This window comes from Kogia breviceps, chromosome 4 (genome assembly GCF_026419965.1).
Source record: "Kogia breviceps isolate mKogBre1 chromosome 4, mKogBre1 haplotype 1, whole genome shotgun sequence".
Classification (NCBI taxonomy): Eukaryota; Metazoa; Chordata; class Mammalia; order Artiodactyla; family Physeteridae; genus Kogia; species Kogia breviceps.
In genome coordinates, this window is record NC_081313.1 from 117708306 (window position 1) to 117729820 (window position 21515).

Consider the following 21515-nt stretch of genomic DNA (forward strand, 5'->3'; position numbering starts at 1 on the left):
CAAACCCCTACAGCCCCAAATTCTTCAGCTCTTGGGAGGATGCCAAATTACTGGCCCTGTAACTTTCTGACTGCTTATTTCTTCCTCGCTTTCCTGTCTAACCTGAAGTCCATGACTTCTCATTGTAATCATTCCTTTGCAAGTACCGCCAGCTCCCTGGTTCTCTCCTATTCTCTCTCCAGGGAAAGATCTCCCTCCAAAGCTTTATTTGGCCAGTAGCTTATGATCCTCTAGGACTTTGCCTGAGTATAAGTTCTTCTGGTGGCCTTTCCTGACCATCCTATGCAGAGTGCAGTCTTCTATCTCTACCTCAATTCCTTTTCCTTGCTTCTTTCATAGCACTCGTGGCAACTTATAAACATTTTATTTGATATGTACTTTTTTCTCCGTCTCTTGTACTAGAACATAAGTTCTATCAGGACAGGGACACTGACTATCTTGTTCTCCCTACGTTCCCAGTACCTACCGTGATTCCTTGCACATATTAGAAACTCAATAAGCAATAGTTGTACAAAGGAATGATTATCAAATTTTCTAAGCCTATTAACAGTGTACATTATTTCCAAGTGTCTGTCTGTGAAATGATTACAAAATTTGATAACATATAAGGACATAAATATACCTTAATTAATTCAGTAATAGTGTTAATTATACAACCCACATTCTTTCACCACAATGTAATAAAATCAAATATATAATAATTGAGTCTAACCCACTGGAAATCTAAAAAACTCTATTTTCAGTAACTCTTGGGGAAAAAAGAGAAAATGAAAGATTACAATTAAATTACAAACATTTTAGAAATTAAAGAATATTATATATCAAAATCAACTGCATGGATCCAAAACTATCTTCAGAAAAATGTATAGTCTTAAGTGCTTTTGTTATTAAGCAAGAAAACTAATAAATTAACTATGTATTTATGGGGAAAAAGCTGAGAAAAAAACATTGAAATGACAAAACATAAATGAGAGTTAAATTAATCAAGGTAACCATAATATATTAGAGATAAAAGGGGAAAAAAAGATAATTATTTGAACACATCAATAAAACAGATAAACTTTTGTCAAGTGCACTCAAGGTAAAGGAGATAAAGAATAAACAAGTAGAGATAAAATTGGGCACAAATGCACAGGGAGAAAATTAATTTAAGAGTCTTCTTGTAGCTAAACCTTCTTTTTGTTGCTTTCTCTAGATCTTTGCCTAGGAGCCAAGCTAGGCTGGAGAGAGCTGCACAACAGTCCACCCAACGTTTTTTCATAAAGGCAAAGGTTCAACTTTAAAAGGACCTCCCCAGTGCCCCCCAAAATGGGGTAAGTTTCTCTGTCCTGCCCTCAATGACAAGGTTTTCACACTTTCCCTTTGGGCCTCCCCAACTCCCTGCCAGCTTCCTTACAGCAATAGCCTGACCTTTACCTTCTCAGAAAAAATTGCAGCCACATTACCCTTTAACACTAAATAAAATGAAAAAATATAATAAGGAAAAAATAACCAAAATTGACTCTAACTCCACAAGATCTTTGTCTGTGTCATTCACTCACACATCTCAAGCACCTAAGACAGGGCTTGGCTCAAAGCTATTGCTTTGATCTGGAGGTAAATTCATTTGAGGAGCAAGTGGATACCAGGTATGGATGTCCCCACCCATTTGAACTCTTTTTGCACCCTCTTCTGATTCAGTGAAAGCAGTGATCCCTCTTCACAACCAAGACCAAGCCTTCGCCCCATGCTTGAACTCCTGCCCCTCCCAACTTCTCAGGGGTCTTACATTATCAGTTATCCTGTTTCTCTTATTCATAGTCTATACCACACTCTTTCCAACAGCTTTTAAACATGCTTGATAGTCTGTTCCACTGAAAACATAACTCTCCTTCAACCAACATCTCCCCTCCAGCTTGCATCTCCCTCCCTCCTGTGTGCTTCCTAGAATTCTTTTTTTAAACATCTTTATTGGAGTATAATTGCTTTACAATGGTGTGTTAGTTTCTGCTTTATAACAAAGTGAATCAGCTATACATATACATATATCCCCATATCTCCTCCCTCTTGTGTTTGCCACCCACCCTCCCTATCCCACCCCTCTAGGTGGTCACAAAGCACCGAGCTGATCTCCCTGTGCTGGGTGGTTGCTTCCCACTAGCTAACTATTTTACATTTGGTAGTGTATATATGTACATGCCACTCTCTCACTTCATCCCAGCTTACCCTTCTCCCTCCCCGTGTCCTCAAGCCCATTCTTTATGTCTGCATCTTTATTCCAGTCCTGCCCCTAGGTTCTTCAGAACATGTTTTTTTAAATTCCATATATATGTGTTAGCATATGGTATTTGTTTTTCCCTTTCTGACTTGCTTCACTCTGTATTACAGACTCTAGGTCCATCTACCTCACTACAACTAACTCAATTTCATTTCCTTTTATGGCTGAGTAATATTCCATTGTATATATGTGTCACATTTTCTTTATCCATTCATCTGTCAATGGACATTTAGCTTGTTTCCATGTCCTGGCTATTGTAAACAGCATTACAATGAACATTGTGGTACTTGACTCTTTTTGAATTATGGTTTTCTCAGGGTATATGCCCAGTAGTGGGATTGCTGGGTTGTATGGTAGTTCTATTTTTAATTTTTTAAGGAACCTCCATACTGTTCTCCATAGTGACTGTATCAATTTACATTTCCACCAACAGTGCAAGAGGGTTCCCTTTTCTCCACACCCTCTCCAGCAGGTGAAATGTTTCTTCATGTCTTTTGCCCAGGTTCTAATTGGGCTGTTTGATTTTTTTACTGTTGAAGTTTTGTTTTGTTTTTTTACTGTTGAGTTTTGATTATCCATTATAGATTCTAGATACAAGTTCTTTGTCAGTTATGTGCTTGCAGACAATTTCTCCAAAATTTTAGCTTTTATTCTTATACTCTAAATATGGTATTTCACAGAGTAAAAGTTCTTAAATTTTGATGACATCCAATTTATCAATTTTTTTTCTTTTACAGACTGTGCTTTTTATGTCAACTCTAAGAACTCTTTGCCTACTCTTAGATCCTAAAGATTTTCTCCTATATTTTTTTTCTAAAAGTTGTAGAGTTTTATGTTTTACTTTTAGGTTCATGATCCATTTTGAATTGATTTTAGTATAAGATATGAGACTTAGGCAGGGTTTTTTTGTTTGTTTGTTTTTCCTAACAAAGTCCAATTGCTCTAACACTATTTGCTGGAAAAGCTATCTTTCCTGTATTTAATTGCTTTTGCAACTTTGTCAAAATTCAGTTAGTTCAGCACATTAGCATGGGTCTATTTTTGTCTTATTTATTTTGTTCCCTTGATCTACCTGTCTATTTATCTACCAATAACACAGTCTTGATTTCTGTAGCTGTATAATAAATAATAGGATACACTGATTCCTTCTACTTTTTTATTGTTTTTAAAAATTGCTTCAAATATTATAGTTCCTTTGTTATTCCATGTAATCTTGTCTATGTCTATAGAAAATCTTGTTGAGATTTTGGTAGGAATTGTGTTAAATCTATATGTTAATTCAGGGAAAATTGACATCTCTCCATGAAGTGTCGAGTCATCCAATTCATGAACACAGTAGGTCTTTCCACTTTAGATATTCTTCAATTTCTTTCATTAGTGCTTTGTAGTTTTCAGAATGCAGAATACACTTACACCTAACTATCTTTTTTGAGCTAATGTAAATGGTATTGTATTTTAAATTTAATTTTGGTATGTATATTTTCATTGTTAATATATGGAAATACATTCATTTTTGTATGTTTATCTTGTTTTCTGTGACATTGCTGAATTCACTTTTCTAGGAGGTTTTTTTCTAGGAGGTTTTTTTACTGCCCCTGTAAATAGGGACAGTTTTCTTTCTTTCTCATCTATATGCCTCTTATTTCCTTTTCTTTGTTTATGACACAGAGTAGAACTTCCTTCACTATGCTAAAACAAATAAGAGTAGTGAGACCAGATATCTTTGCCTTGTTCCCAATCTGAGGTTGAAGGCATTCAATCCTTCACAATTAAGTATAATGTTATTTATAGGTTTGTCATGGATTCTCATTATCAAGTTGAGAAAGTTCTTATGGTTTTTGAGGAGAAATGCGATGTAATTTTTATCTTTGTTCCTCTGTAGGTAAAGTGTATTTTCTCTCTGGCTTCTTTCAGGATTTTTTTTTCAATTAAACTTTTTATTTTGAGATAATTGTACATTCAAATTCAGTTGTAAGGGCTTCCCTGGTGGCGCAGTGGTTGAGAATCTGCCTGCCGATGCAGGAGACACGGGTTCGTGCCCTGGTCTGGGAAGATCCCACATGCCGCGGAGCAACTAAGCCCGTGAGCCATGGCCGCTGAGCCTGTGCGTCCGGAGCCTGTGCTCCGCAACGGGAGAGGCCACAACAGTGAGAGGCCCGCATACCGCAAAAAAAAAAAAAAAAAAAAAAAATTCAGTTGTAAGAAATAATACAGAGAGATCCTGTGTACCTTTCACCCAGTTTCCCCTGATGGTAACATAAAGCTGTAGTAAAATAACAGGATTTTTATTTAATCTTTGATTTTCTATAGTTTGAAACTGATATGTCAGGTGCAGACTGTTTGGTGTTTTCTGAACTTCCTGGATCTGTGATTTGATGTCTGAAATTAATTTGGAGGAAATTCTTGGTCATTATTATTTCAAATATTTCTTCTTTTCCTTTCTCTCTTTCTTCTGGTATTCCCACTATGAGTATGTTATACACCCCCCCCCCCTTTTTAATGCTATATCTTTTTAAAAGTTGTCCCACAGTCCTTGGATTTTCTGTTCTGTTTTTTTCAATTTTTGTTCTCTTTGCTTTTTGGTTTTTGAGGAATCTATTGATATATCCTCTAGCTCAGAGATTCTTTCCTCATCCATGTCCAATCTACTACTGAGCGCATCAAAGGCATCTTTCATTTCTCTTACATTTTCTTTTAAATGGGTATTTTTTTCAAAAATGGGGTCTAATATTTCTTTTTGGTTTTTTAAAACATCTTTATTGGAGTATAATTGCTTTACAATGGTGTGTTAGTTTCTGCCTTATAACAAAGTGAATCAGTTATACATATACATATGTTCCCATATCTCTTCCCTCTTGCATCTCCCTCCCTCCCACTCTTTTTGGTTCTTTCTTAGAATTTCCATCTCTGTTTACATTGACCATCTCTTCTGTTCTTACATGCTGTCTAGTTTATCCATTGGAGCCATTAGTATATTAATCATAGCTGATTTAATTTACCAGTCTGATAATTCAAACTTCCCTGTCAAGTCTGGTTCTGATATTTGCTCTGCTCTTCAAATTGTGGAGTTCCCCCCGCCCCTTTTGCTCTGCCTCATAATTTTTTGTTGCTAGCTGGACATGATATGCCAGGCAGAAGGAATTGATGTAAAAAGCCTAGTAATAATGAGGTGTTGAGGTGTGGGAAGAGGGGAAGCATTCTATAGTCCTATGGTTAGGTCTCAGTCTTTTAGTGATATTACGCTTCTGAACTATGAACTTTACAAGTGTTTCTCATTCCCCTCCACCCCATGTCAGACAGAATGGCTAGAATGCCCTGGAATTGTGTATTTTTCTTCTCCCTCACAGAAAGCTAGAGCCTGCTGGAATTGGCTCTGATAATAAACCAACAATTAGTCTTCCATTAATTAGTCTCCCTGAAGGAAGGCCTTGTTAAGAAGAACAGAATACATTTCAAAATGGTTCATTTCCACCTCCCACTGCCAGAAGCATGAGGGGGATTTTTCTCTGATATTTACTGTGGGAATCTGGTCAAGCTCCTGGAGGTAAATTTCAAAATATTTTGAGCCCCCCTCATGACTGCTTCCCCCCCATCTACATTGAGCCTCCAGCAATTTGTCTATTGCAGTTCAGATATTCCTGCTCCAGCTCTGGTTTCCACAGTGGCTTCTGCTCTTGGGTTTCTGTGCCAGTAACTAATCAGTGACTTTCTGTATTTCCCTGTCTCTTTAATTTTGGGGGTAGTGGTTTGCCCTGTGTCCTCCCCTCTCTTACACAGCCAAGAAGAGTTGTTGATATTTTTTCAGTCTGATCAGCTTTTTATTTGTTGGAGTGGTGATTTCATATCCCCTTACATTAAGAACTAGAAACTGGAAGTCCTTGACAGTGTCTTTTGATGGAAAAATTTTCACCTTTTATGAAGTCAAATTTGTCTGTTTTTAAAATTTTGTTTCCTGTACCATATCTAAGGAATCATCACCAAACCCAATGTCATGAAGCTTTTGCCCTATCTTCTTCTAAGAATTTTACAGCTTTGGTTCTTACATTTAGGTCATGGATCTATTTGAGTTAATGTTTGTATGTGGTGTTAAGTAAGGGTATAACTTTATTCTTTTGCATGTGGATTTCCTGTTTTCCCAACACCATTTGTTGAAAAGACTGTCTTTCCTCCCAGTGAATAGTCTTAGCACTTTTGTTGAAAATTGTCTGACCATATATGTAAGGATTTATTTCTGGGCTCTCTGTTCTATTCCATTGGTCTATATGTCTGTCTTTATGACAATACCACACTGTTTTGATTATTGTAGCTTTGTAGCAAGTTTTGAAATCAGGAAGTGTGAGTCCTCCAACTTTGTTCTTCTCTTTCAGGATTCTTTTGGCATTTAGGGTCACTTGAGATTCCATATACTGATTACCAAAAACTAAAGAAGGAAGTCTCATTTTGTCACTGCTGGAGAGAAGACAAAAATGGTAAGGAGATGGGCTTCCCTGGTGGTACAGTGGTTGAGAATCTGCCTGCCAATGCAGGGGACATGGGTTCGAGCCCCAGTCTGGGAAGATCCCACATGCCGTGGGGCAGCTGGGTCCGTGATCCATGGCTCCTGAGCCTGCATGTCTGGAGCCTGTGCTCCACAATGGGAGAGGCCACAACAGTGAGAGGCCCGCGTACCACAAAAAAAATGGTAAGGAGATAAATTATTTCAAATATGAAGGGGGAAAAAAGGCAAGAGTTTAAAGTAAAGTGAGAACGGTATTTCCTACCGTTCTGCTTTTGCAATGCTGTTTTCAAGGAGAGGTGGCCAGGGAGGCTGGTGCCTGCTGCTCTCGCTTCTGCTCTTTGCAGCCTGGGGGGCTGGCAGCGGCCAGATCCACTACTCGGTCCCTGAAGAGGCCAAACACTGCACCTTTGTGGGCTGCATTGCCCAGGACCTGGGGCTGGAGCTGGCCGAGTTGGTGCCATACCTGTTCTGCATGGCGTCCAAAAGCCGCAGGGACTTTCTGGAGGTAAATCTGCAGAATGGCATTTTGTTTGTGAATTACTGGATTGATCGGGAGGAGCTATGCGAACAGAACACGAAATATAGTATCCACCTGGAGGTGATCGTGGACAGGCCGCTGCAGGTGTTGCATGTGGAGGTGGAGGTGAAGGACGTTAATGATAATCCACAGGTCTTCAGAGTTAGAGAACAAAGGCTATTTATTCCTGAATCTAGGCTGCTGGATTCACGTCTCCCGATAGAGGGCGCTGCTGATGCAGGCATTGGTACCAACGCTTTTCTAACATACACTCTCAGCTCCAGTGATTACTTCTCTTTGGATGTACAGGCAAGTGATGAACTGAGTAAGTCACTTTCGCCTGAGTTGAGGAAGTCTGTGGATAGAGAAGATACACCAGAACTTCGTTTATTATTGACAACCACTGATGGGGGCAAACCAGAACTAGAAGGTACAGTTCAGCTGCTGATCATGGTGCTCAACCTTAATGATAACGTCCCATGGTTTGCCCAGGCCATGTACAGAGTACACTTATTAGATACTACTAATGTTCCAGCAATTGGAACATTAATGACCACATTAAACGCCTCTGACGCTGACAAAAGTGTAAATGGCGAAATTGTCTTTACTTTGGCAATGATGTTTCTCTTAACATAAACAAACAAACAAAAAAAAACAAAAACAAAAATTCAAAATTGATTCCAGCTCAGGGGAAATTAGGCTAATTGGTAGACTGGATTATGAAGAAACGAAATCCTACGAAATTCAGGTAAAAACAGTTAATAAAGGAGGTCCCTCAATGTCAAATCACTGCAAGTTTTTAGTGAAAGTTCTGGATGTAAATGATAATGCTCCGGAACTGGCGGTCACATCCATCTTTGCCTGTAAGAGAGCAGTCTCCACTCAGCACCGTCATCGCCTTCATCTCCATCTCTGACCGTGACTCTGGTGTCAATGGGTAGGTGACCTGCACCCTGACGCCTCATGTCCCCTTCAAGCTGGTGTCCACCTTCAAGAATTACTATTCGTTGGTTCTGGACAGCGCCCTGGATCGCGAGAGTACGGCGAACTATGAGGTGGTGGTGGCAGCGCGGGACGCGGGCTCGCCTTCCCTGTCGGCCACAGCCAGCGTGTCCGTGGAGGTGGCCGACGTGAACGACAACGCGCCCGCGTTCGCACAGCCTGAGTACACGGTGTTGGTGAAGGAGAACAACCAGCCCGGCTGCCACATCTTCACGGTGTCGGCGAGGGACGCGGACGCGCAGGAGAACGCGCTGGTGTCCTACTCGCTGGTGGAGCGGCGGGTGGGCGAGCGAGCGCTGTCGAGCTACGTGTCGGTGCACGCGGAGAGCGGCAAGGTGTACGCGCTGCAGCCGCTGGACCACGAGGAGCTGGAGCTGCTGCAGTTCCAGGTGAGCGCGCGCGACGCGGGCGTGCCGCCTCTGGGCAGCAACGTGACGCTGCAGGTGTTCGTGCTGGACGAGAACGACAACGCGCCCGCGCTGCTGCCGCCCGGGCCGGGTGGCAGCGGGGCGGGCGCGCTGAGCCAGCTGGTGGCGCGGTCGGTGGGCGCGGGCCACGTGGTGGCGAAGGTGCGCGCGGTGGACGCGGACTCGGGTTACAACGCGTGGCTGTCGTACGAGCTGCAGCCGGCGGCGGGTGGCGCGCGCAGCCCGTTCCACGTGGGGCTGTACACGGGCGAGATCAGCACGACGCGCGCCCTGGACGAGGCGGACGCGCCGCGCCAGCGCCTACTGGTGCTGGTGAAGGACCACGGCGAGCCGGCTCTGACGGCCACGGCCACCGTGCTGCTGTCGCTGGAGGACAGCGGCCAGGCGCCCAAGGCCTCTTCGCGGGCGTCGACGGGCGCCGCTGGCGCGGAGGCCGCTCTGGTGGATGTGAACGTGTACCTGATCATCGCCATCTGCGCGGTGTCCAGCCTGTTGGTGCTCACGCTGCTGCTGTACACGGCGCTGCGGTGCTCGGCGCCGCCCAGCGAGGGCGCGTGCGGGCCCGGGAAGCCCACGCTGGTGTGCTCCAGCGCGGTGGGGAGCTGGTCTTACTCGCAGCAGAGGCGGCAGAGGGTGTGCTCTGGGGAGGGGCCGCCCAAGACAGACCTCATGGCCTTCAGCCCCTGTCTTCCACCCGGCCCCATTAGTGGGGATAGAGAAGAGCAGACGGATGTGAAGGTTGATCTTCCTGCTAAGGTGAGTAATATTTTAAAATCATTTCAAAAATGTCTTTGTTTTTAATTCTCAATGTTACTACTCTTTTGGAAACATTTTAATAGTTAATTAGTCTTGTTGCTGTCAATAGAGTTTTCCAGGTATTGGTTTTGTGGTTAAAGTGTCTGAATTTCTTGTGACTAATGGCTTTGAACCGAATCAGCAGTAAGTGGTAAGACCCATACTTGCAAGTTTTTAAAAGTTGCTGTAGAATTATTTTATTGCTACAAATCTGGATAGAAACTAAATATATTTTCCAGGGTAAATTGAATTGAATATTTGACTTAAACTGTGGTGTGCTAATACCTGCACAATGCTTAAGTAACTTATGCCACTTTTTATTGGAAATTCCTACTAGATGTTAGTCCAAATGTCACTGACACACTTCCTTTTTATTATGCTTTTACATATTCAGTTTCAAATGTTAGTTTATTAAGCCTGTTGTCTCCTATAGAGCCTCTTTTACTCACTTATCCATTTATCTGTATTCTCAGTTCCTCCTTTCTACTTGAACATGATTGTTTTAATTTTTGTGCTCACATTTGGCAATACTGTGTATTGTTGCTAGTTTTCCAATTGGGTAAAAAAAACTAGAATAATAAATTTATTGCTTTTAGAATTGTATCATTTTCTATCTGTTTCTCATTACTTTTTATTAGTAAGCATTAAGAAATCAATAGGAAGTGAAATTTTAATACTCTCTTTAGTATACCATCACTTAGAAAATATTGCTTTTGAAAGAATATTAATCTTGTTAAGAAATATTATTTTCTATCTGAACAGTATAGAGAAAAATACTGTATATCTCATTTAAAAACTATTCAATTAGCAAAACTTATTTATTATTAACCTCTTTTACATGCAGTATTAATGATGCTAATGTCCAAAAAGTTCAATAAATCAACGTTATTACTGGTGACCCTCCTCTGAATACCAACTTATTAATGTGTATCATGTAGCAAGTACAAAGTTCCAAATAACTGGAAGTGAAATTATTTTCCATTCATTCCCCTATTTCGTATCTGGTCAGTTCCCCTAGTAAATAGTTGGTCTCCCATTGAAGTTTCTTTGCCACTGGAAACCAAAGCTTAGGTATGTTAGTGACTGGAGAATGGGCAAGTACTCTAAACCATTAGAGACAAAAATGAAGATACCTACCTTGCTCCAGTGTATACCATTCTAATTGTGTGGAATCCAATCCCACACAAGTTATGTATTACAACTTCCTACTTCGTTGTTCAAGTTTCCTTGGTGAAACCTGGTTAATACTCAATGACATTGTGGGATAGGCCAACATATAAAATAGATAATCCTCCTTTTTTCCACTTCCATTTCCTCTTTCTGGCACTGTCCTTTGTGGCCTCCTGTCCATCAAGTATGAGCCACAGCATGTCCAATCTCAGTTCACTATTTATTTTATTAGATATCATTTTCATTCTATTGTGAATAATAGGGCCATCCAGAGTTCTCATCTTCCAGGGTGTGGGACTTCAGTCTTCAAATCCAGCTCCCCTCTTCAATTTTTTTAAGTGCAAATGGGCATATAGTTTTATTTTTTAAATTAATTAATTAATTAATTAATTAATTTATTTATGGCTGCGTTGGGTCTTCATTGCTGTGCGCGGGCTTTCTCTAGTTGCAGTGAGTGGGGGCTACTCTTCGTTATGGTGTGCAGGCTTCTCATTATGGTGGCTTCTCTTGTTGCGGAGCATACTGTGCTCTAGACGTGCGGGCTTCAGTAGTTGTGGCATGTGAGCTCAGTAGTTGTGGCTCACAGGCTCTAGAGCGCAGCCTCAGTAGTTGTAGTGCACAGGCTTAGTTGCTCCCCGGACCAGGGCCCCAACCCATGTCCCTGCATTGGCAGGCGGATTCTTAACCACTGTGCCACCAGGGAAGTCCTCCTCTTCAACTTCTTGACTAACATGATTCTCAGCTAATAAGACATTTTAAAGACTTTTGAGTTTTTCCCTTTAGAGATGTGTTGTCTCTATACCTGGTAAATAGTGAATAGTTCCCAAATAAATATACTTTCTATTCTTTTGCATTCCTCATCTATGCATTTAATTACTTGCAAAATAAAGTAAATGGACAGGGAGTCCTTTTCACTTCTTTTCAGTGTGTTTGATACTAATCATTTTGCACAAATCTGCAGTTTGGGTACTGGAACAGTGAAACTACTTTGATTTATGTTTTAATTCAGAAAAAATGGGGGAGGCAGTGTGGCTTTTCATAGAATGAGAGCCTAGAGCTATTTTCACTAGATTGATTTTTTTTTGTCTTAGACAGCTATGGAGTAAGAGGTTTATGAACATAAAAGTCAAAGAAAGTTTTAAAATAGCTACCATCATGTCCTTCTATATTGTTTTTTGTGTGTCAGGAAAATATATTATGCTCTATAATTTGGGAATTCTTTATTGACCATTAGAACTATTGATGTCTCAAAGATCATGATTGCCAAGAACTGGAATGAAAACTAAGCTAAAATCCAGGTTTTCAATATGGAAATTGAAATATATCTTAAGTAGAGCAATGTCTAAGGAAAATATTTTTTTATCTCTGGAAAATTATAGAGGTTGCTGAGATATCATATTTCTTAACTAGCTATATGACCACCTTAATTTAATGCATTCTATTAAGCAATTGAAGAAAACCAAACCATTCTATAGGGTAAATGTTCAGCAAATAATCAGTAAGCATTCTGAGCTATTAAACTATTATAACACAAATATTCTCTTTAAAAGTTTATATTTCAAAAATGGAGGATTAGACACACATACCCAAATACCTACAAAAGAGAAATTAATGTAATAAATGTCCCAAGTGATTTGATCTAGATGCTATAGTATAAAAGAAAATAAAGATGCCTGCCCAATTGGTTTAATCATGAAAGTCTATGTTGGTCAAGGAAGTTTTAAATTGTTGTATAATGCGGGAAACTGTTTTGAGAAGAGTTTGGAAATGATGGATATTACTTAGGCAGGGAATGAAATGAGTATATCTGTTTCATGAAAACTGTTATTGGAAGCAGAAAATTGTCCACTTTGACTAAAATATATGAGTGCTGTAGGAGAGAATAGAAGTTGAGGCATATTAGATCCTGGAGAACAAGCAAGTGTTTATAAACTGTAAGAGACAAAATGAGAATACCCATCTTGCTCATGGGAGGTGAATAGGTTCCAGTGAATAAAATTACCTGGAATACTTCCCAACACAAATTATATACTGAAACATCCTACTTCCTTGTTAAAGCTTCCTTGCCCACAGCACGGAAGACTTTCAATTAAGTGCTGATGGTCTTTGCTTCCTTTTTCAAACATTTTTGAAATTCCCTTTCAATGACTTATTTTGGAGATCAGAGTTTTCCTAGAGCTTAATTCTCTGAAATCTTCAACACCGGGAATGTAAAATCCAATGATGAAGAGTGTGTCATCATTAATAACTACCTTTCATCACTCTCAGGAACACACACACACACACACACAAAACCTGTCATGAATTTCCTAACCAACACTTTACCAATTGTATGTTTGCAAAGTGCTATGTGAACTACAGTTCGGTCTCTGTAAATACTTAAAACTTCTATGAAAAAAGTATTTCCACTGAAGTGAAAGCTGCTCCTGTGGTGTAACTAACGATCACCATAAATCAGTGGTGCAAAATGTGTACCTCAGTGGTGCAAAATATGTACCCCAGTAGTACAAAATGAGATTCTATTCTCCAAAGGCGGAATGGATGAAAGAATAATTAAAACTTACAGTATGCATTTCCAGAATCTGTTACTTACGGTTTGGAGCCACATGATGTCGCTCTGTACCATAAAATTGATCCGGTAGAGCGAGAAAGAAAGGAAAAAAATCCCTCCTATTCTTATTGTAAAGAAGCTGCATCCACCGTCCAGATGCTGAAAAATGGAGGATGCAGTGGGACTGGACTGAACGGTCAGGAGATATCTCTTCATTTTGAAACAAGACCTCCTTCATGAGAACAAAGCACTGAGGGCTTGAGATGGAGTTTTCCTGGGGAATCGGCCAGGAATACCGGTGTTTGCTGCTCTCACTTCTGTTCCTTGCAACCTGGAAGGCCGGGAGCGGCCAGGTCCTCTACTCTGTCCCGGAGGAGGCCAAACACGGCACCTTCGTGGGCCGCATCGCCCAGGACCTGGGGCTGGAGCTGACGGAGCTGGTGCCGCGCCTGTTCCGGGTGGCGTCCAAAGGCCGCGGGGACCTTCTGGAGGTAAATCTGCAGAATGGCATTTTGTTTGTGAATTCGCGGATCGACCGGGAGGAGCTGTGCGGACGGAGCGCCGAGTGCAGCATCCACCTGGAGGTGATCGTGGACCGGCCGCTGCAGGTGTTCCACGTGGAGGTGGAGGTGAAGGACATTAACGACAATCCTCCTGTGTTCCCGGGAACACAAAAGAATCTGTTTATGGCTGAATCCAGGCCGCTTGACTCTCGGTTTCCACTAGAGGGCGCCTCCGATGCAGACATTGGGGCCAACGCTCTGCTGACTTACACACTGAGCCCCAATGAATATTTCTCGCTGGAAAAACCATCCTATGAAGAGCGAGTAAAACGTCTTGGGTTAGTATTACGGAAACCTTTAGACAGAGAAGAAGCCTCGGAGATTTTTTTAGTGCTTACCGCCTCTGATGGCGGCAAACCTGAGCTGACTGGCACCGTTCAGTTACTCGTCAAAGTGCTGGACGCCAACGACAACGCCCCAGCTTTCGACAGAACACTCTATGAAGTGAAATTATTGGAAAATGTTCCTAATGGAACGTTGGTAATTAAACTTAACGCCTCAGATTTAGACGAAGGCTTGAATGGGAATATTACATATTCATTCTCAACTGATATTTTACCAAATGTGAAATCCAAGTTCTACATAGATCCAATTACTGGAGAAATTATGGTAAAGGGATATATCGATTTTGAAGAAAGCAAATCTTATGAAATTCTTGTAGAGGGCATTGATAAGGGGCAGCCCCCACTCTCTGGCCATTGTACAGTTATGGTGGAAGTTGGCGACACCAACGATAATGTCCCAGTAATGGAATTCAAGTCCTTGTCACTCCCAATTAGGGAAGACGCTTCACTGGGCACCGTCATCGCCTTGATAAGTGTGTCCGACCTCGACTCCAGTGTCAATGGGCAAGTGACTTGCACCCTGTCGCCCAGCGTTCCCTTCAGGCTGGTGTCCACCTTCAAGAATTACTATTCTCTGGTGCTGGACAGCGCCTTGGATCGCGAGAGTGTGTCGAACTATGAGGTGGTGGTGACCGCGAGGGACGGGGGCTCGCCTTCCCTGTCGGCCACAGCCAGCGTGTCCGTGGAGGTGGCCGACGTGAACGACAACGCGCCCGCGTTCGCACAGCCTGAGTACACGGTGTTGGTGAAGGAGAACAACCAGCCCGGCTGCCACATCTTCACGGTGTCGGCGCGGGACGCGGACGCGCAGGAGAACGCGCTGGTGTCCTACTCGCTGGTGGAGCGGCGGGTGGGCGAGCGAGCGCTGTCGAGCTACGTGTCGGTGCACGCGGAGAGCGGCAAGGTGTACGCGCTGCAGCCGCTGGACCACGAGGAGCTGGAGCTGCTGCAGTTCCAGGTGAGCGCGCGCGACGCGGGCGTGCCGCCTCTGGGCAGCAACGTGACGCTGCAGGTGTTCGTGCTGGACGAGAACGACAACGCGCCCGCGCTGCTGCCGCCCGGGCCGGGTGGCAGCGGGGCGGGCGCGCTGAGCCAGCTGGTGGCGCGGTCGGTGGGCGCGGGCCACGTGGTGGCGAAGGTGCGCGCGGTGGACGCGGACTCGGGTTACAACGCGTGGCTGTCGTACGAGCTGCAGCCGGCGGCGGGTGGCGCGCGCAGCCCGTTCCGCGTGGGGCTGTACACGGGCGAGATCAGCACGACGCGCGCCCTGGACGAGGCGGACGCGCCGCGCCAGCGCCTACTGGTGCTGGTGAAGGACCATGGCGAGCCGGCGCTGACGGCCACGGCCACCGTGCTGCTGTCGCTGGAGGACAGCGGCCAGGCGCCCAAGGCCTCTTCGCGGGCGTCGACGGGCGCCGCTGGCGCGGAGGCCGCTCTGGTGGATGTGAACGTGTACCTGATCATCGCCATCTGCGCGGTGTCCAGCCTGTTGGTGCTCACGCTGCTGCTGTACACGGCGCTGCGGTGCTCGGCGCCGCCCAGCGAGGGCGCGTGCGGGCCCGGGAAGCCCACGCTGGTGTGCTCCAGCGCGGTGGGGAGCTGGTCTTACTCGCAGCAGAGGCGGCAGAGGGTGTGCTCTGGGGAGGGGCCGCCCAAGACAGACCTCATGGCCTTCAGCCCCAGTGTACCTGACTCTGGGGACAGAGAGGATCAGCAGCCAGCAATTGAGGATTCTCTTTCAAAGGTTAGTGTATAAATATCCTTTATTTACTCTGAAGTCTCATATTCTTTAATTTTTAAAAATTTATTTATTTATTTTTGGCTGTATTTGGTCTTCGTTGCTGCACGCGGGCTTTCTCTAGTTGCGGCGAGCGAGGTCTACTCTTCGTTGTGGTGCGCGAGCTTCTCATTGCAGTGCCTTCTCTTGTTGCGGATCCTGGGCTCTAAGCTCGTGGTTTCAGTAGTTGTGGCACATGGGCTTAGTAGTTGTGGCGACCGGGCTCTAGAGTGCAGGCTCAGTAGTTGTGGCGACCGGGCTTACCTGCTCCGTGGCATGTGGGATCTTCCCGGACCAAGGCTCCAACCCGTGTTCCCCGCAACGGCAGGCGGATTCTTAACCAGTGTGCCACCAGGGAAGTCCCTCATATTATTTAATTCTATCAATTTCCTCTTAATTAAAAAAATTCTCAGAACCAAGTTTCTCTAAATTAAATGTTTACTTCTTATATACCTGTTTAAACTAAAATCTTTTAGAATTACAGGACACTAAGGCAATACATATTGTTTTGTTTTTATTCTTCATTATTCAATGCATATTATAAGTACTGTTATAAATTTTGTGGTTACTATCTTCACCTACTTGTGTTCAGTTGTAATCAGCTTTTAGAGAACATTTTCTTGTTATTTGCTCATAATACACTGAAAAGTGCACAGAATGAATATTATATCTCTATCAGCTACTTGGAAGTGAAAACTTCTATTACCTCCACTCCAGAAGCCACTCAAATGCACCTGCCAAATATCTTTCCCCTCTTTCTCCCCCAAGTGTAGCCACAGTTTTAACTTTATAAATGATTTTGACCTGTTTCCTAAATTTTATCTAAATGGAATTGCACAAAATGTGTTATGTGTGTGCATGTGTTTGTGTGTTCTTCATATTTATCATTCACCATTCTATGGAATCATCCATATTGCCATATGTGCTTGGAGTTCATTTAATTTATTATGTTCTCTGGTACTTTGTTTTATGAATAGGGTGTGAGTTATTTGCTCCATTCTTGAGAATTTTACATTATTTCTCTTTTTGTCTATTTCACATATTTCTGCCATCAATATATTTGTAACATTTTCAACGTCCATGTACACACTTTTCTCTATTATTTAGCTAGGATCAAGATTAGTGGAACATAAACTATGTACATATCTTCTTCTTTTTTTTTTTTTTGCGTTACGCGGGCCTCTCACCGCTGCGGCCCCTCCCGTTGTGGAGGACAGACTTGGGATGCGCAGGCTCGGCGGCCATGGCTCACGGGCCTAGCCGCTCCACAGCACGTGGGATCCTCCCGGACCGGGGCACGAACCCGTGTCCCCTGCATCAGCAGGCGGACTCTCAACCACTGCACCACCAGGGAAGCCCACATATCTTCTTCTTTAATTGATAATGTCAATCAGTTTCACCAAATGCTTTTACCTGTTCACACTCATGCTAGCACTGTATGAATTCCTATTCTTCTTCATCTCCACAACTTGGCATTATTAGTTTATTTATATTGTTGCCATTTTGCTGGATGTGTTTATGTTTCTTGATTTGTAATTGAGGTTGAACACCTTTTGGTGTGATTATTATTGGCCATTTTTAGATCCTATTTTGTGTAGTAGCTGTTCATGTCTCCTACCTATTTTTCCTATTCTGTTGTATTCTTCTACTGCTTTTTGAAATTTTTCATATTCTGGATATAACCCCTTTCTTGATTTTGTACTCTTCTACACCGTGACTTGTCTTTTCATTCTTTTGTCCTTTGGTGAATAGAAATTTTTTTATTTTAGTTAAGTTCAATTTATCATTCTTTTCTTCTTCATCCTGTTCCATGAAGATTATTTCTTGTGGTGTCTTTTGTTTAATTAGTCACATTACATATACAATCCATTTTGAATTTTTTGTCTTTGTTGGGACATAGGGGTCAAGATTAATTTTCCCCAAGGATATTCAACTGAAGCAAGACCACTTGAAAAAGATGAGTTCCACATGTTTTATAAAACAGTTTTCTGTTATATAACCATGGTCTTTTTGTTATATTGTAATCTATTTGACTTTTTTTCATTAATGTCATGTTGCCTCTTTCATTTCCACTTAAATTTGTTTGTAAATTCCATTAAAACAACTCGGTGAGGTTTTGATTTGGATTGCATCATATCTACTGAGAAATGTGAAACTAGTTGACATCTTTACAATAATGTCATTCAGTTCATGAGCATGCTCTATGTATCTAAATAATCTGTAATGGTTCTTAATATTTTATAGTTTTCTGTGTAGAGGTCCTATATATACATCTTTCATTAGATTTACTCTTAGATAATTGCCATTTGTGATCATTATAAGTAACAGCTTTAAGCTAAAAAAATTTTTCTGTTTACTAATGGTATGTATGAAAATATTTTGTATTTTTGTATTGACGTGTTATTCAGCTAACTTGCTAAAATAATTTATTCTAATAATTTGTCTATAGGTGCTTTGTATTTTTTGATATAGACAATCATTCTATCAGAAAATATTGAGAGTTGTATTTTTTTCCTTTCCAATCCTTATATCTTTTATATCTTTAGTATGCTTTATGGCATTGGGTAGGACCACTAGTACTCTGTTAAACCAAACTGGCAATAGTGGACGTGCTTGTCTATTTATGAACTCTAAATGAAAGGTTTCGATAATTTATTATTAATTATGTTTGCTGTAGGTTTAAAGAAATTATTAAAAATTCCCTTTTATTCCTCCTTTTTTGTCTTCATTTGGATTAGTATATTATAATTATTTCATTTTCTCCTGAATTATGTTTTTAGTTATACATTCTTTTAGTAATTTCTTTATTGATTTCCTGGATACTATAACAAGCATCACTGACTTGTTTAGTATAGATTAAATTAATACTGTTACCACTTACAGACAATGCTAGGAACTTGAATAATAACTCCATTTACGTGCTCTCACTTTTTCTTTTAGTGTTATGCCTTTCAATTATACATATACTCTAGGAACAGATTACATTATTATTGTTGTTGTATAGTTACTTTTTAAATTAATTAATTTTTGGCTGCGTTGGGTCTTCGTTGCTGCACGCAGGCTATCTCTAGTTGCGGCCAGCAGGGGCTACACTTCGTTATGTTGTACAGGCTTTTTATTGCGGTGGCTTTTCTTGTTGTGGAGTGCAGGCTCTATGTGCGTGGGCTTCAGTAGTTGTGGCGCATGGGCTTAGTTGCTCTGTGGCATGTGGGATCTTCCCAGACCTGGTCTTGAACCTGTGTCCCCTGTATTGGCAGGCAGATTCTTAACCACTGTGTGTCCAGGGAAGTCCCTACAGTTACTTTTTTTGGTTTCTTTCTGGGATCTTTTTCCGTATGAAGAAATTCTTTAATATTTCTTTTACTGGTGGTAAAGAGATATTTAATCTATGAAATATGAGAAATATGCTTATTTTGCTGGCACTTTTGAAGAATAGTTTTGCTGAATATTAAGTTCTGTGTTGTAAGTTATTTCCCCCCCCCAGTGCTTTCAGATGACATTCCATAGTATTTTGAGAAGATGGCTGTCAAGTTTACTGTTCAGGTAGTGTAAACTTTTTTTTCCCCCTATAGATGCTTTGTAAAATTTTTCTTTGTTTTTGATTTTCAGTGGTTTTATTATATGCTAAATTTTAGTTTTCTTTGGTTTTATCTTGTTTGCAGTTTTTCCCCCCTAAATTTATTTATTTAATTTTGGCTGTGTTGGGTCTTCATTTCTGAATGAGGACTTTCTCCAATTGCAGCAAGAGGGGGCCACTCCTCATCGCGGTGCGTGGGCCTCTCACTATCGCGGCCTCTCTTGCTGCGGAGTACAGGCTCCAGACATGCAGCCTCAGTAGTTGTGGCTCACAGGCCCAGTTGCTCCACACCATGTGGGATCCTCCCAGACCAGGCAGGGCTCGAACCCGTGTCCCCTGCATTGGCAGGCAGACTCTGAACCACTGCACCACCAGGGAAGCCCTTGTTTGCAGTTTTTAAAGCTTCTTGAATATGCGGCTTGATTTCTTTCATCAGTATAGGAAAATTTCAGCAGTCTGTCTTCGAATATTGCTTCTGCCTCATGCTTTTCTCTTCTGTAACTCAAGGAATATGTGTGTTAAATCCTTTCACCATAAAGTAATTATACCAAAATAAAGATGTTAAAAAAATCTTTTGGGCTTCCCTGGTGGCACAGTGGTTGAGGGTCCGCCTGCCAATGCAGGGGACAGGGGTTCGTGCCTCGGTCCGGGAGGATCCCACATGCCGCGGAGCGGCTGGGCCCGTGAGCCATGGCCGCTGAGCCTGCGTGTTTTCACCATATCTCTTATATCTTCTATGCCCTCTCTATTTTTTAAACATCACTTTTGGTCTCTATTACATGCTGTATATTTTATTCTGACCCATCTTATACTTCAGCAAAATTCTCTTCTTATTATTAAATCATCAATTGAATCTAAACTTCAGTTATGACTTTTTTTAGCTTTAGGATTGTAATTTCCATTTAAAAATAGATTACAATTTTCTGGTGGAATTATTTATTATGTATTTATTTCAATACCTTAATCACAGTTTATTTGTGATCTGTCATATCATTGTAATAATTGGATCATCTGTGTGTCTTTTTTAATTCATTTTTTTCTCATGATTCTCTTTCTTGGTAAGCCTGATAATTTTGTATTGAGTTCTAGGTATTGTCCATAAGAAGCTGTAGTTGTTCTAGATGTAATTATATTCCTCTAGAAATGGATAAAGAACTTATAGATATCCGACAGATATGAGTTTAGAACATTTATGGAAAAGTTTGAATTGAGATAAATATTTTATCCCTTTTTCTTTTTTGTCTACTACAATGATGTCTGTCATTACAAATCTTCTGAACATTTTATTTTTCTCTCTCCTACTGACACTCAAGTTCTATTTTGTACTCTCATACAAAGTAAAGTTAGTGGAATAAAGATTCTGTACTTTATTTTAAACCCCTTTTCCTTCCTCCACTCCCCTTTCCTTGGTACATAAGAACCAGCTTATTGAATTTATTACTCTTTAGTTACCCTCCTTTCTTCTTTCTTACCCTAGATACTTGCTAATGGTATAAGAATCTTGCATCTCACCAAGTTTCCACTCACTTGACCCAGGATTTTTTTTTTTGGTGGGGGGGATTTTTTTTATTCAACAGAAAGTCACAAAAATTATAATCATCCTTGGGCTTCCCTGGTGGCGCAGTGGTTGAGAGTCTGCCTGCCGATTCAGGGGACACGGGTTTGTGCCCTGGTCTGGGAAGATCCCACATGCCACGGAGCAGCTAGGCCTGTGAGCCATGGCCGCTGAGCCTGCATGTCTGGAGTCTGTGCTCCGTAATGGGAGAGGCCACAACAGTGAGAGGCCCGCGTACTGCAAAAAAAAAAAAAAAAAAAAATTATATATATATATATATATATATATATATATATTATAATCATCCTCATCAGTTCACTCAGTCCCATGTAATTAATTTTTTTTTCATCTTGATCTTTTGTTAGCACTTTAATGAATTCATCAGTTTTCCATTAGAGTTCTGAAAATGCTTATTCATTCAGTTCAGCAGTACAGTCAGTTACCAGAAACCTGTACTTGTCAGAGTCTTTTCCATGAATTC

General features: G+C 41.6%; 1 protein-coding gene and 1 pseudogene across 2 annotated transcripts in view; both read left to right on the forward strand.

The window, feature by feature from the left end:
- The first annotated feature begins 1195 nt into the window (after window positions 1–1195).
- LOC131755732 (protocadherin alpha-1 pseudogene) lies at window positions 1196–9503 on the forward strand (annotated as a pseudogene).
- Window positions 9504–13374: 3871 nt separating this feature from the next.
- Window positions 13375–21515, forward strand: part of LOC131755055 (protocadherin alpha-C2) — a 161345-nt gene continuing 153204 nt past the window's right edge. The window contains exon 1 of one of the 2 annotated variants that reach the window (XM_067031791.1): window positions 13375–15869. In XM_067031791.1, the coding sequence (XP_066887892.1) occupies window positions 13482–15869 (2388 nt within the window). In that variant the 5' untranslated portion in view covers window positions 13375–13481. The remainder of the gene's footprint in view (window positions 15870–21515) is intronic. The other variant, XM_067031793.1, reaches the window with a different exon arrangement.